We start from the raw sequence: 15,756 nt of genomic DNA on the forward strand, positions 1-15,756 counted from the left end.
AAACTATCGGTGACTATGGAAATTCGAATCTATTAGTACCTAGACTTTACCATTATTCACCATAGTAATTGTTGGGATATTTCGTACGATTAAATATACAAGGGAGGGGGAAACTCTCGTGTACCCTCGCATGACTCTCCATTCAATAAAAAAAATCACATCGCATGATGATCACTCCCACATCCACCAGTGTCGCTTTTTCTTAGACCTGCCTAACAGGATGCGAATAGTGAATGGGAAGTGATGCACAATTTCCTCTTCAAGTTGAATGGAAATCGTCGTTGTAGACACTTCAAATTACAGAAAATTACAAGCGCCGGTCACTGCGTAAGCGTACTCTCAATTATCGTCTTGCCGATACCCAACCACCCGATGATCTCCCACAAAGTCTCATGTAAATTAATTCTATTCTCCTTTTACATTATTTTTTCATCGACTTCCTCCAGCCGTTGCTTCGACAGTAAAATTGCAATGAATGGCTGTCGATTTCCTGTCTGACTGCATCTGTTTCAGCACGAATCTTACCTGTATCACTACAGGGGCTATTCGAGAATCGACTATCAATTGTTTCAGATTTTTCCAGCTTCAGTCCATACATTTTTGAATTTTTTTGGGTGATTAAAAAAGGGATTGAAAAAATACCGAAGATAATGCTCAATAAGTAACAGTGGCGATAGGAGTTGCAAAAAGAACAATATCTATCTTACATCTCATCTGAAAAAATATCAGTATGATATAAAAGATCACTTGAAGATAGAAATTGTGCTTGAATTTTTTTTTTAATTCAAATGTTTGTATAGGGTTGACTTCTAGAATAAGGGTAAAAACTACAACATAACAAAAATTTTGAAGATTGCCAAAGATACGAGACATTTCAGTGTGAAATGAATAATTTGCAGTGTTCTTTTCCAGACTCTTGTAAGGATGTCAAATGTGATGCAGATAAGACCTGCGTGCTGAGAAAGGGTGTCCCAAAATGTGTTTGTTCGTCAAGATGCAAGGAAGGCAAACTCAAATCCAGAGGACCTGTCTGTGGATCAGACGGACGAAGTTATCGCAATATTTGTAGACTGAAAAAAAGGGCATGCCGAAAAAAGACGCCCTCTCTCACGGTTGCCTACAATGGTATTTGCCAAAGTAAGTTAATATTGAATTTCACTACCTAAGTATACAAAGGCATTCTTTCTTAACCTCGCCCAAAATTACACTCAAACTACAAAAGATATTTGCATGAAATTCATTTCCAGGGTGGAATGGTGAGCTTAAAAAGAATGACCCTGTATATGTTTAAACGTAAAATCGAAAATCGGGCAGTGGGAATCTCATTTCAGGCTATTTTGAAGATGAATATTAATACATACCAACAATTACTGAGGAGAAAAGGCCTGAATAATGAATATTCAAAGAATCCTTACATTCTTTCAGATTCCTGTGATAGAATAAGTTGTCCATCAGGCAAACACTGCGTTCTAGATCAGAATCTGAGTCCCCACTGTGTATACTGCACCTTCAATTGCCCAGCAATTCCGAAAAGACGTCAGGTCTGTGGAATCGATGGTAACACCTATCCCAGTGCTTGCCATTTGAAACAGAAGACTTGCAGAGTGGGAAGAGCCATACCCTTGGCCTATAAAGGTCCTTGCAGAGGTGAGTTTTTCAATTTTAATACTTAAGCAAGCTTCACAACCATATGGACGTTAATCTCAGATCAATTAACGTAAAAAAATTCAAATATGAAGTGAAAAAATTGTTAGTCATGGGTTCCTATTATAGTGTCGAGGAATACCTCTCTGCTGTATTTGCCTAGTGGTATACGAGGATATATTCAAAAATTCTTAGCCTACTATAAAACCAAACAAAATATCAAAATATTTTCGTTCGTATAAAATATTCAGTGCTTCAGATATCCCTTTAGCCCAATTCGACGGTCTGATAAAATCATGTCATGAACTGCATCGATATTTTCGGTATTAAGCATATCTTCGTAAATCTACTTACCTCTTTACCCATTCAAATACTTGATGATGGCTCGATACTCCAATTTTTCGATTTTCACAATTCGGTGGACATCTTCTTTCTTTTAATTTATTGCGTAACTCTGGTTTACTTTTTTGACCTCAAACTTCACACTGACACTTCTAATGAGTTATTGTTCGTTGCTATGATAACGCAATATTTTTTTTTATTCATGGAACTGGTCTAGGCTAATTAGATATCAATACATCCTCGTATCTAATAAATGAACGGAAAAACTACAATTATTCCTCATGAACTAAAAGTAACTAAAAATTTCAGATTTTTTTAGGTAGGTATGCGAATGAAATTCTAAGGTCTGATCTTTCTTCCAGCAAATGCAACTTGCGATAATGTACGATGTCGGGACCAGCAGGCCTGTCTGACTGATTTCAAAACTGGCCTACCCCGCTGTACAACCTGCAATTTGAACTGTCGCCCCAGGCAAATGCACGGTCCCATTTGTGGAACAAATGACGTTACTTATCACTCTTGGTGTCACATGATGCAAGATTCTTGCACGAAAGGCGTAGTTGTAGAAACTAAGTACAGCGGGAAATGTGTAAGTAGATTTCTCTGTAGAGGGTTGAAGGCGTAGGGATGTTTGAAATGAAATAAAACACAGAAAACTCATGCTTTAGCTCTTTTGCAAGAATGAATGTATGCCATTAGTAGAAACTCTGCGCAATCCCAATAAACACAATATACAGCAACTGTACAAATACTGCATTACAAGTGCCTGCATGAATGCAGCACAGAAAGTTGCTGTACTGAAGTATTTCTGTATTAATACTGCATTTTAAAAATGCAGTTTTTGATATAGTGACTGCACAGTTTCTGCATTGCTAATTCTGCACTAAAAAATGCAGTATTTGATATACAGTTACAGTACAGTTTCTGTATTAATAATACCGCATTTTTAAAACGCAGTATTTCGTATACAGCTACGGCAGAGGATCGGTTTATATGGTTAACTGCACGACGAAGTCTCTTCTTAACAGCATCCCAATTTAATAGCTCATTTTGACCATTGAGTTCAATACTCAATGCCTTTATACAGGGTGACTCTTTTCCTTAGACAAATATTTCAACAGTAGATTCTAGAGGTCAAAATAAACACTTTTTTCCTATTCCATTTTTTCCAATTCAGCCCTGATAAAAATATATAGCCATTTCAAGTTTTTATAATGAGCTATCTCACCCCTGGAGAAACAAAATTCCCTTCAGAATAACAAGCTGACCTTATGACACTACTCATCTGTGACTTGCATTCAGCCAAAGTACCCAATTTTTCGAATATCACAGATATTTTTTATTTTAACATCAAATTACTCGAAAACGGCGCATTATTCGAGAAAATATAAAAAATATTCATTTAGATAGAATCCAATTACTTTGTTTCAAGACTTGGGCTCTTTGAATTTTTTGTATATTTATGTTACGCAATGGTCATGATGAGAAAACTGGAAGACGTGGGTGATATTTTGTATTCGAAAAAGATTTATCAAATAAATGAAAAACTATATTCCGAATTTCATTTGATTCGATAAAACAGCCTGTATCTTTTAAACCGAGCCGATTCAGAAAAAATGGTAAAGGTAAAAAGTGTTTCTTTTGACATCAAGAATCTACTGTTAAAATATCTGTACGAGTCAAAGACATACCCTGTACAGGGTGAGCAAATTTCGATGTTTTAGCACTACAGCTTTTAAACCATAGAAGATAATCTGATACCCCATTCTCGTTCTCTTTTTCTGAGAAACAAACAAGAGTAGTAGTAATTTTTGGCCACCTTCTTTTGTTTTCGAGTTATAAACAAAAATTCGAAAAATGGCGCTTTGAAATCGGAACATTATACAGGCACTTTTTTAAGTAGAATCCAGTGGCGTGCTTGCCTTTTTGGCAGGATTTTTAATTACGAAGCTATGACCCAAAGTTATGTATTTTGAATGGGAACTCTAGATTTCAGTTCAATTTTCAATTTTATTACTGATTTCAAAAATATATAACATCATATGGTTTGTATCAATATAAATAATAGAAAATGGTCAAAAACCTTTTTTCACAATATTTTTATGGTTTCTTCTTTTGATGAGAATCTCCACTGGTTTAAAAGCTGTAGTGCTAAAACATCGAAATTTGCCCACCCTGTACATTATTACATGTACGCAAATCATCCATCCCAGTTTTTGAGCAGTTTTAGTATAGGCTAAGGCTAATGTTCAGTAAAAAATTCCACTTTCTCTCATAATATTCTTTGTCGGCAAACATATTCCTATGATATTGTATAATAACTTTTAATTTCTTTTCCAGGATGGCGCTTTAAACACTTGATCAAAAGCTCTAGTATCCATAGTTATTAGGGAAATTTGAAACCAAAGACTCTCAGAGGATCTGAATGAAACTTCATCAATGTTATATGGAACAGAGAAGACTTACTGATTCAATATTCTTGAAAAAAAATGCTCGCACCCAATTTCGATAAATTCACGAAAAAGTTTTTGGTAGAAAATTTGTCTAATTCGTATCTTCCAATCGATTGTTTCGCTGAGAATCAATTCTTATTCTTCACGACTGAAATTTAGTATTTAACTTTGAAATTTTTGTAACGTATAATTTTATAGGATATTCGAGTGTAGCTTTAAAATTTAAGAAATTGTAATGAATGTGTTATTTATAGAAAATGTTGTTATTGATATATCTAATAATTGAAATGGATCGTTAAAAGAAATTTAGAATGTCAGTTTGAAACATGTAATAGATCAGGAATTCCCTAGAAGCGAATGAGGTATTTGAAACCAACTCCTGAGCTTGAATCCTGGCGTATAAATTATATAGGACATTGCGGGTGTAAATGATGTGATATGGTTGTCATATCTACAGAAATTTAGTTGAAATATTTAGCTCCAATAACTGTTTTAGATTGGAATATGAACTGATATTTGGTAGTTAGACTTTCTCGCTCTGGCATCTACTAATCAAAGTATTGATCGCATCCTATTCTCGTTGTCCAAACGAAATATGTAGGAATTTTAATTTTTTTTTTCAACTACAAACATATTGAAAATATATATAATACTCATAAGTCAACGACATGACTGTAAGAGGATCTGTTGATTCTGATTAACGTGGAAATAGATGAAGAGAGAGATTATTTGTACCTTCGATCTATGTCTGTTCTGAATATTTTTCTTATTTTTGTGACTTGTTTACTGTTTGTTCAAATTTTCCTATTTATTTGTTGCCTTTTCTGTACAGTATTGATTATATTCTGCTATTTTTGTATTGTTAATTATAAGGAGTTTTCATATTATTCACCTTGATTAGACTGGCTAAATTATTAAATATATATTTATTATTATAAAATATCTAGATTCGAATAAAAACTGCTACTAAATTGAACAAGAGTCTTTTTGCCTATGAAACTCCTTCAAAGAAAAAAATTATGGAAATTCCGGGCACCTCAAATGATTAAATTTAAAAGTAGCAAAAGTATCTCACAATATTTCTGAAAGGGTCCTTAAAAATCCATCTCATTATGAAAAATTCGAAATGTAATAAATATAATAAGTTTTAGAATCTCTAGGTTGAATTTCCCTTGTTATTGACATCGAATATTAAACTGAAAAAAAATCAAAACTAAAAAACCTTCAGCGAGATATTTTTGAGAATACATTCTGTATGAAAAGCACTGTTTCTCATACGGAAGATTTATTCGAAAGTTAACATATTACAGTACGCAAATAGACAATAACATTACACATCACATATTGGTGACAAATTCATATTATTATTTCGATTCAATACAATACTTGCACCCTCCGAAATTATCAGCAACAATTCCTTGCTCATGTCTCTTGAACAGTGTCTCGAAGCTCGTGCCTAGAGCTGCAAATAAAAAAAAAATCAGTGTTTATTATTTTATGCTGGTGCAGTTTATACAGGGTGAGTATTTGACTCGTACAAATATCTTAACAGTATATCCTTGAGATCCTATACCATTTTTTCCGATTCGGCCCTGATATAGCCATTTTAAGTTTTCATAATGAGCTATGCCACCTTTGGAGAAACAAAATTATCTTCAGACTAACTAGATCTAACTAAATCTGTGACACTACACATATGTGGATCTTTTAAACAGAGTTGAATTCAGCCAAGGTACCAAATTTCAAAAATTTCACAGATATTTTTTAATTTTTGAATGTCAAATATCTCGAAAACGCCACATTATACGAGAAAACATAAAGAAAACTTTTATTTTACAAAAAGTTCAAATATTCATTAGCGGGTATATAGCGTCCAACTTAGTTTCAAGAGTTGGGTTCTTCGCATTTTTGGTATGGTATAATTGGTATATAATGGTCATAAATGAGAAAACTGAAGTAGGCGATATCTTGTATTCGAAAAAGATTCATCACATAAATGAAAAACTATATTCCGAAATTCATTTCATTCGATGAAACCGTTTATGAGAAATAAAAATAAATGTTTTATGGTTTTTCAACAGCCTCTTTTAAACCTCGCTGATTCGGAAAAAATGTTAAGGGCAAAAAGTGTTTCTTCTGACCTCAAGAATCTATTGTTAAAATATTTGTACGAGGCAAAGACTCAGCCCATATATAGAAAACGCTGATTTACTCCGTTCAATTCAAATATCCATGAAAATCATGGACGCACACGGGAAACTTCGATTTGAATTTTCCTCCCAAGGCATAAAAAATTATACCAGGTCCAAAAAAACACGTACTGCAATTCTGTACTCCGAAATCTATGGTGATTTGATGTTTCAACAGTAATTCAAGAGTTTCATCAGATGAAACTGAGAAATAAATTATACGTTAACTTTCTAAGGAGACAGACCATTATTTCTTTATTCTGAGAAGTAGGTATGAAAAACGTTACAATCGTTAAAAAAATTGTTCATCATTATTTCAGTTGCAACATAACTCTAGTTGATGATTGAAATTATTTTAGAATTGACATGGAATAGGTGCCATGGAAAACTTTTTCATTTGTGATTTTATGGAAATAAACTCACGAATGAACTAATACCTATTTTAAAAAATTTTCCAGTATCATACATGCTTTATGACTTTAAAATTGAATTAAAAAAACTTTTCTCCCGACAAAGGTTTTCTACATTGCAAGTAATTGAAGTACTTTTGTCCTGAGCAAATTAAGGACATTTAATTCACACACCTTGTCTACAGAGGCCAAAAATTATCCCTGAATATCTGAGGCATTTTGTATTTCAGTTCATGCAGAACATTTTGCAAGGAATAATTTTTTTCCGAAAGAAAATAAGTAAGTGCTTCATGAAAGTTTTTCATATCGTGTCGACTTGATTCAACAGACAGCATATTCTGTCCCAACAGTTAAATTTATTATATTCACGCTTCTCTCATGTTTCAAGTAAGATGCAATCAATTAGTCGAGAACTTGTTCGAAACAATTGGAATAAAATTAATTATTGCTGTGGACTCTTACCACCAGATAGCTACATCATAAAAAAAATCCCACTTCAGCCCATGAAGGTTTTCTGTTCCATTCTGAATTTTAAAAAATTCAAATGATGCACGTTCCAATGAAACAGAGAGTCGGTCATGCTTATTTACCATCCATAATTGTCGATAGTTACTGGTAACTATTAACCGGATGCCTAGTACCCTGGCAGGTATCATCAAAATGCAATAATTATTTAATCTTCTCGCAATCGGATACGAGTCGGCGGACTTGGATGTACTCGCATTCAGTGAAATTCTGATCGTCTCATCGAAAATTCGACAATGAGAAATAATGAGATGATTGATTGGGGGGCGTTATGAACAATGTGGTTTCGAGTTACAATATTTTGGAATGACCGAGATGTTCATTACAGTCGTCCAGGAGATTACGAGATGTGCTTGAAAGTTTTCATATTTTGTGCGTTATTTGCTGTTGGTGAGTTCTTTGATCATTCGCATTGTCTAAAATTGGAAACAGAGGAAGTTTCAAATTTTCACACAAATGTTCATTATTCCCAAAATATCTATTCGAAATACCTAATTTGATTTTCACTTTTCAAAATTGCAACCGTAAATTTATTAGACTCATGCTCAAAGCTTGTAAGCTGTAATATAAACTTATACGCGCTGAATGTGATACCTACATGAGGTTGTCGCAAAAAAATGTTTTACTTATGACCACGTTCTCGGCCGAAAAACATTCTTTGAATTGCTTAAAAATACACAAGAAAAATCAATGAAATATAATTTACCATAGAATAGTTGGGGGCTGCTGAAGAAGCAGCATTGAGTTGTTATCGAATCTAATAAACTGTATAAAAAATATTCAAAAACAATTTTTAATAATGCGCTGAAAGAATATTTTAGAAAATACTACTGACTTAATGAAGAGAAAAAAAAAATAAGTAAAAATTATAAGTTGTTTGATCGGCCGCAAAAATATTAACATAGAAAATTTATAACATGTCAAGTTTGTCCAAAGGAATCAATGAAAATTTTTCGTATTTTAACCGCAACTGTTCGTTTTCGACACAGGGTGTTAAAGTTAGAATTATTTTCATCTTTTTCTCTTATAGCATCTACAATTCACGAGATATTCAACTGAAATTTGGCATAAATATTATAATTGATAATTCACACCATGTGACATGCCGATTTCGATAACAAATCTACAGGGTGATATTCTTTCTGGAATACTCTACCTTACATTCCTCCAGATTTTTTTTTTGGTGAGCCAATGTTAATTTGAAAAATTGTGAAGAGAAGCTTTGTTGTTATACTTAATTTTATGATCTCTTGTAGTTTTGTCGTATATGCTACCTATTTGAGGAAAAATATCTTGAACGATTCTCTCGAAATTCTCAGAAAAATCCAAATTGTCATAAAAATTCATTTAGTAAGCTGTGGTGAATAAATTAATTGTTAGTTTTGACACATCAAATTAAACTCAGTATTTCTAATAATGAATGTGTTTTCACAACTTGTTTTGATACCAATCCAGAAGTTCAAACTTTAACACCCTGTATCTCTAAAATTAAACGTTTTCAATCCCATGTTTATGAGACTTTTTTTCTAATTTCTTAAAATTACTTAAGGAATCTTCCCTCTTCGCTTGTACCTCCAATTTAGGAAAAACCTGTATATCTTTATAGTTCCACCTATTAAAGAGATGATTGATGAACTAGAGCTTTGTTGACTTCACTTAGTTGTCGCTTTAGCTCTATAGGTGTTCAATAGTTTAATACTCAATGTATGGAGGGTATTGGAGGGTCCATAACTCACTGGTAGAAAACACATTTGAAATAATGAAAACATAGGTAACTTCATTAGCAACTGTCAGATAATTATACAGATAAAAAAATGTTTTCTATAGAATCTCTAGATTCTCTAGGAATCAACAGGTAAACTCACAAACATTTCTCCTGAAAATTAAAAATGCGTGCAAATACAAAAAATCTAACTACTCACTCCTCAACTGTATTTTTTCTTCTATGGTATTTAAGCTATTCGACGTGTGTTTCAGAGTATTATTACTGCCATCGATATTCAGACCATTTTCTATCTTCACCGTGGTCGAATTGGAGACTGTCACTGGTAGTCCATAAACGTAAAAAATCGACATTATTTGTACTAGGAAAAATATGAAAGCTAATTTTGTATTCATTTTCAACTTCGACAAATACACTGTGTCATACGATAATGCTTATCAGTTGTCGGATGAAACAGAAATGGAAGAGCTGACATTCTTTTCAAGAGAGATGGTATCTGAATTAGTGTTTTGTTTTGAGAAATGCGTGATAATTCTTAAGCATCTATAAAGAACAATCAAGTTATCTGTTGTAAAAAGAAATAATAATGAAGTTATTAGAGCACTCGAACGGTAGGTACTTATTTCAATTTCAAAACAAGCCACTTCATATAAATTTCGCTTCATCGAAATGGAGAGACCATACTTTTTTTTGACCGGTTTTTTCTGATGCTTACTGGTGACTCTTTTAAGCCTTCAAATTACCACCAATAATCTAAGTATCTTTTTTGCGCCATATTATATCAAGTAGGTACAGTAATAATTATCACAAATCATCTGCTATTCTCAAAAATTATTGAAAATATTGTGGTAATAGATGCAGCTGAGGTTTTTGTTACCAACGAAAGTATGAAAACACTAGTACCAGCTCGACATGTACAAAATATGTGTTTCTTCGACCCTCAATAGTCAATTGAGGTGCTATGGAAATGTAATTGGAGTGAAACCCCTTATCTCAAGGGTTTATGGAAATCAATTTCGTTAGCTTGTCTTGGTTGGGAAAGCCTGTATGTCATTCATGCCGAAAAAGATATTTGCATGCAAAAAAGATGGATGTTCTCATTGCCACATACATATGATATCGAAATTCAAGTACACAATTGAGAACATGAGAACTACGTTGTCAAGTTCGAGTTCAATGAATATTCATGCACTAGGTTTTCATTGGTAATGTTTTTTTCCAAGATTGCGAAGTTACAGAATGGTACGACGAATTATATAAATTATGTTCCTGAAAACATCAGATAGTCATTGAGATAGGAGATAATTATTCATCTACGCTGATTGAGGTTATTATAACTTCCTTCACATACAGTCGATATACAGTACGAGTTTCTTACTTTGAATAAATTCGGTTTTTTCGTTGTAAACATTCTAGGGCAGATCGATTAGTATTTTAAATTGATTTTTTTTGTTCGAGAAAATGTTACAGTGTGTCTCAAATTTGAAATAAGACAATATTTCGATAATAGATATTACACACATTGGTACCACGAATTTCAAATTATTCTTCCTTGTCGTTAAAAAGATATCCGACAAACATCCACTTATTCGAAAATGAACGGATCTGATAAAATAATTCAGGCGTTTCAAAAATGGAATGTGAAAAGGTATCGAAATTTTGTCAAACAAAAAAGTTGAATAAAAATAAGTAGGTAAGGAGAGTAGCATCGCATCGAGCTAAGATTAGCGAGGATATTGAGCAGTTTGTCGTCTAGTGAGTAACGTTTTTTGGAAAATTAGATCATTCTACATTTCTGAGTTCCTTGTGGATAAATGTGTCACTGTTTACTTACAATATTGTACAGCGTTCTCGGGTATTCCAATAACTGTCGAATTTTCTGATTCGGTAGAAACGCCTAAAGAACCAACGTTATCTACGCCATTCTGCACATTAGTGATATTTTCTGATGCCTTCAGTGTAACATTAACCGTCTGTGATGGTACCTGATTTGTTAGAAGTACAGCATTATCATTGTTCACATCATTCTGTACACTCCTAGACAATACAACGCCTATTGCAATAAGAATAATTATTGAAGTTTGCTTGAACATTTCGATTTTTTGCACCGATGTCGGTTACATCAAATTCACTAATGTTCGGAATGAAAACACCATTGATTATTATTTTTAAAGCGGAATAATTTCGATCGCGGGATCAACAAGATAACTTTAAGAAGTTTAATAGTTAATCAGTTCTATAGAGTTATATCGGCGGCCAATTGACCTATGGGTTCAACTATTTTGTAGATAAAAACATGGTTGACACTGATAAAGCTAAATATGACAATAATAGGTTGGATAGTTTCGAAGTACCTACTGGCAAAAAAATTGAAAATTTTCGAATGAAACACTTCACCATATGATTTGGGTTCAACATTTACCTTTTTAATTCATGATAGTAGTGATACACCCTATGTATGTAATATGATTACGCTGAAATAATGAGAGATGTGCGTTTATTTGATGTGTATAATTTCCGTGCTATTTGCCATTCTTCCGTCTTTGCAAAATATTTGAAAAGATTGAATGTTGAACTCATATCAACTCTCGGACTAACTAACCCTAATGTTTTCAATTATAGCATACGCAGGGGATGACGATGATGATTGCAAAATCACGAGAAAAAACCTTCCAGAGCAGAAACTTAGGGATCATCTATTCTGCGATTATTCTGGTTATGATTTACGACCAGTTAAAAATAGCAATATAACCACTAATTTGACAGTGAAGCTGATAATGAAATACTTCACTTATGTAAGTGTAAACTGGTTGAAAAAACCCACTCTGAATGTGAGAATGCATGACTAAAATTGTCTCATTTAAAAATAACTACGTTATTGAACGTTTTCAAGCAAAAGCTGGAACAGATCAATTTTAGTATTAATAAATGAAATCACCATTCGAAACTTATAACGTCATTCATTTTTACAGAGCGACATAATAGTTTTTTTCTTCTCAAATGGAATGAGGAATTGGTACCTACCTACATAACAATTCTGTTCAGATAATAAAATAAGAATTATATGACCGTGTAAGAATGAAGGACGTCATAAGTTAAATTTTTATGCCATATGGTAATTTTAAGAACTAAAATTAACCTGCCCGAGCCTTTTACTTCTAAATATTTATTAACCCAGTTATTAGTACGAAAGTACTCGAAGGGTGTCAAATCACACACGATTCTGCTGGTCAGCTTTTATATCTAGTACGTTTCTAGCAGAAAGCGCAGTAATACCTAAAAAATAGAATAAAAACATAATTTCACGAAAACCCTAGTGATGCTTAGTACTACTTCGATAAATTATAGTAAAAAAAAAATATGTGTAAGTTTCACTGCAAGATCATCTAGTTCTGCTTTTTCAGGAGGAAACAACGGCAACATTAACTGTGGATAGCTGGATGGCACTGGTGAGTAAATGTAGTGTTTATGGTGTAATGTAGGTAAGTCCTTCAACCAGAAAGGACAAATTCCAAAATCAGTTTTAATACTGTGTTATTATATTTCAACTTGAAGAAAGGATGTATCATTATATTTGAGAACTGTAGAATGAAATATCTATAAAAATGAATTGAATGATCGAAAAATAAGTACTTCAAAGTATTAACCCAATTAATACTCAATGGTTTTATGTAATATTTTTACCTTTTTTTGTGTTTCCTTTGAAAACTTCAACAATTATAAAAAAAATTAATGTAACTTTCTATATTGTTTTTTATTATTATTTTCGAACATATCTAAATAAAATTCTTCATCTCACTATGCCCCAAATTGAGGCTATAGATCTAACCCCATTCAATTTCATTTTGTTTTTTCATTTAATATTTTGTATATTGTGTCTATCGTATCTATCGGGGATTTATGAAGATTCAACTTTCTAGCTTTAGGTAGTCAATCTACTAAACCTGATTATACCAAAATTTCGTCCACCAAAAAATAAATATAGAAATTCGCAGTTTTACATGATATTTAACTAAATACTTTTTTCGCATTTAGTTTTGGATGGATCAACATCTGAAATGGGATCCAAATGAATTCGACGGAATAAAACAGGTACACATAAGTAACAATGAGATGTGGGTACCTGATTTATCTTTATACAACAAGTAAGTATATGTTATTTATTCTACAGCTTTAAAACTTCAAAGTACTTACTACGTTCCACATCCATTGGGTATTGTGAGAAAATTTAAATGAATACATAGTTGCACTTAACAAGTGCTTGAGTTGAGTACATTATTTTTTCTAAGGTCTGTCCTCATTGCAGTATTTCAATCTCGAATTTGAATTCGAGTTTTTGGCACAAAATCACCTAGTTGTTTCATTCATCTAATAATACCTCTCTTTCAGGGCTGATCAATCTGGCGATTCTGGAATAATCGATGAGATAACTTGTATTTTAAGTTATAAAGGCTCTATAGCATGTGTACCAACAGCCAGACATGAGGCCTTGTGCATACCCGACCTTTTGAAATTCCCCTACGATAGTCAGACATGTACTTTACGTTTTGGTTCATGGATACACACCGGGGAAGAATTAAATCTATTACTCGCAAAGCCTGCTTTCACAGTGGAGGATCTCCAGCTCAACGGGAACTGGGAATTGGCTTCTATCAATGCGAAAAGAATTGCTGGAAAATACAAATGTTGTCCAAACAGCACTTTTCCCTCGCTGGAATACACACTCGTTATAAATCGGATATCTCCAAATCACGCATCTACCATCGTCATCCCAGCAGTAGGTGAGAATATAGATAAAAGTAGATTTTTATTGAAGTAATCACCATCTACCACTTAGAATGGTTCTCTAGTTCTTGAAAAGGCTGCTGCAAAAACCCACCATTAAAAAGTAGCTACACCAAGTATCACCAACTATAAATTCGTAAAATTAGCCTCGAATTTGACATTCTGTTATTGTTATTTTTTGGTATAATGGTAGTTTAGCCATGCGTTATTTTTTAACTTTGGTCTCCAGTTAAGCGTTCTGTCCCATCCTTTATAATCTTGTCATGTATAAGTGATGGAAGTTTATTTTCAGTTTTACTGTTGATGACGCTAACGTCTCTTTGGATTCCGCCAGTTAAACAAGAGAGGATGAGTTTGTGCTTCGTCAATTTAGTTTCTCATTTCCTGCATCTTCAGTACGTTTCCTGGATGGTACCAACTCATGGAAGGAATGTTCCATATTTGGGTATGTTGAATTTGCAATGAATGCTGAAAATTTCTAACTAAGGTTTATTATTCTCACTCCTTTGAGTCATCCAAATAAATATTCAATTCCTTCAATTAAAAAAATAATTAGCTGAACTTACAAATCCGAGACTTTCGCAGGTCTGTCACTCCACCACAAACACTTGTAGATTTCAGACCAATAAACTCAATTATACAGTGTTGCATCTAATCTAACTCAATCTAATCTTGATATAATATCAAGTTTTATTAACACAGGAGTTCTACGGAGATGAGTCAATCGAAAAATAATTATATGTTAAAAAAGTGCGGTGGTCAATACGGCAGATAAAAAGTTTTATCAATTCTCCTTTCGAAATCTATACATTTCAAAGCGTCAGATTTCATAGGTTCGAAAGATTATCGAAATAATGAGCATTACTCAAAAATTAACAATTAATTTCTTTCATAGTGTCATACGCGAGGGATTCTCTTCTACTGACCTGTTTCACCATAGTACTAACTGTTATCTTGAGGAATCTTATAGAGGGAAATCCAAAGGCACCAGGATGGGTCTCTTCTACAGTTTCGATTCTTACTGGATGTAAAGCTGGAGAGATTATTCTACTGAATGATTATTCAATCAAGGTAAAAGAACATATACTATAGGCATTAATGAGGAGCTGACATATCTCAAGATATATAATAATATTTTTAAGTACTTACTATTAGCAATAGCCAAAACTCAACAGGTTCATAATTGGTCTTTTGAAGGCAGAAAATGCTTCATTTCTTCGAGTTGATTGTTTCTTACAAAATATGAAAAAATGTTAAAAAAATCCATTCTGAAACAATTTTATTGCAGGGTATTTCTCCACTGAAGAGTGAAGAAGACGAAGTCAACATTATCAACAACCAGAACAGCAATTCTCCAGAAAATAAAGATTGGTTGATAATGGCAAAAGTTTTAGATAGAATTTGTTTCTTGGTTTACTTCCTTATTTATTTGATAATGTTTATCTCTTTCTTCCCGTAAAGTTCCAAGTATCTACATATAAAGCCTGTAAAATCTGCCATTTCCCAAAGTTTGTAATTATTGTAATAATTAGTAATGAATTGTTGTAAATGATGTTAATAAAAATTAATTTTTAGGCGAATACGTGTTTGAAAAAATCTTAGTAGTTTTGAAAGTTGAAACTTGGGCACCTCTAAAAGCATTAGATAACATAATGCACAGCATTAGACAACATAAAGCAGTAACA

The 15,756-nt window shown here is 33.0% G+C and overlaps 3 protein-coding genes across 6 annotated transcripts in view; 2 read left to right on the forward strand and 1 right to left on the reverse strand.

The window, feature by feature from the left end:
* LOC123307806 (follistatin) overlaps positions 1 to 5,415 on the forward strand; it is a 61,873-nt gene extending 56,458 nt beyond the window's left edge. For both annotated transcript variants that reach the window (XM_044890245.1, XM_044890246.1), the window contains exons 4-7: positions 913 to 1,137; positions 1,426 to 1,647; positions 2,349 to 2,575; positions 4,327 to 5,415. In XM_044890245.1, coding sequence (XP_044746180.1) covers positions 913 to 1,137; positions 1,426 to 1,647; positions 2,349 to 2,575; positions 4,327 to 4,347 — 695 coding nt within the window. In that variant the 3' untranslated portion in view covers positions 4,348 to 5,415. The remainder of the gene's footprint in view (positions 1 to 912; positions 1,138 to 1,425; positions 1,648 to 2,348; positions 2,576 to 4,326) is intronic.
* Positions 5,416 to 5,707: 292 nt separating this feature from the next.
* On the reverse strand, positions 5,708 to 11,507 carry LOC123307916. 2 transcript variants are annotated; one of them, XM_044890403.1, is made up of 3 exons: positions 11,121 to 11,507; positions 9,486 to 9,647; positions 5,708 to 5,901 (listed from the first exon to the last, which is right to left on the reverse strand). In XM_044890403.1, exons 1-3 carry the CDS (start codon positions 11,377 to 11,379, stop codon positions 5,804 to 5,806), a joined length of 519 nt encoding a protein of 172 aa, XP_044746338.1. In that variant the 5' UTR covers positions 11,380 to 11,507; the 3' UTR covers positions 5,708 to 5,803. The 2 variants fall into 2 exon arrangements, with proteins under 2 accessions (XP_044746338.1, XP_044746339.1); XM_044890404.1 differs by having other exon boundaries at positions 9,486 to 9,608; positions 11,121 to 11,506.
* On the forward strand, positions 7,637 to 15,651 carry LOC123307915 (neuronal acetylcholine receptor subunit alpha-3-like). 2 transcript variants are annotated; one of them, XM_044890401.1, is made up of 8 exons: positions 7,637 to 7,953; positions 11,909 to 12,081; positions 12,691 to 12,735; positions 13,322 to 13,431; positions 13,676 to 14,067; positions 14,364 to 14,516; positions 14,967 to 15,142; positions 15,360 to 15,651. In XM_044890401.1, the coding sequence occupies exons 1-8, from the start codon at positions 7,842 to 7,844 to the stop codon at positions 15,528 to 15,530; spliced, it is 1,332 nt and encodes a 443-aa protein (XP_044746336.1). In that variant the 5' UTR covers positions 7,637 to 7,841; the 3' UTR covers positions 15,531 to 15,651. The 2 variants fall into 2 exon arrangements, with proteins under 2 accessions (XP_044746336.1, XP_044746337.1); XM_044890402.1 differs by lacking the exon at positions 7,637 to 7,953 and adding an exon at positions 10,480 to 10,528.
* Positions 15,652 to 15,756: the final 105 nt, after the last annotated feature.

Source organism: Coccinella septempunctata, chromosome 2 (genome assembly GCF_907165205.1).
Source record: "Coccinella septempunctata chromosome 2, icCocSept1.1, whole genome shotgun sequence".
In the NCBI taxonomy this organism is placed as follows: domain Eukaryota; kingdom Metazoa; phylum Arthropoda; class Insecta; order Coleoptera; family Coccinellidae; genus Coccinella; species Coccinella septempunctata.

What these genes read in the sequence shown, in the direction of transcription:
- LOC123307915 (XM_044890401.1), top strand. Translation starts at nt 7,842, where the DNA reads ATGTGGTTTCGAGTTACAATATTTTGGAATGACCGAGATGTTCATTAC. An exon ending in CATCGTCATCCCAGCAGTAG is followed by an intron (nt 14,068 to 14,363) that starts GTGAGAATATAG and finishes GTTTATTTTCAG; the next exon opens with TTTTACTGTTGATGACGCTA. An exon ending in AAGGAATGTTCCATATTTGG is followed by an intron (nt 14,517 to 14,966) that starts GTATGTTGAATT and finishes TTTCTTTCATAG; the next exon opens with TGTCATACGCGAGGGATTCT.
- LOC123307916 (XM_044890403.1), bottom strand. Translation starts at nt 11,379, where the DNA reads ATGTTCAAGCAAACTTCAATAATTATTCTTATTGCAATAGGCGTTGTA. An exon ending in CGAGAACGCTGTACAATATT is followed by an intron (nt 9,648 to 11,120) that starts GTAAGTAAACAG and finishes TATTTTTCCTAG; the next exon opens with TACAAATAATGTCGATTTTT. An exon ending in AGAAAAAATACAGTTGAGGA is followed by an intron (nt 5,902 to 9,485) that starts GTGAGTAGTTAG and finishes TTTTATTTGCAG; the next exon opens with CTCTAGGCACGAGCTTCGAG.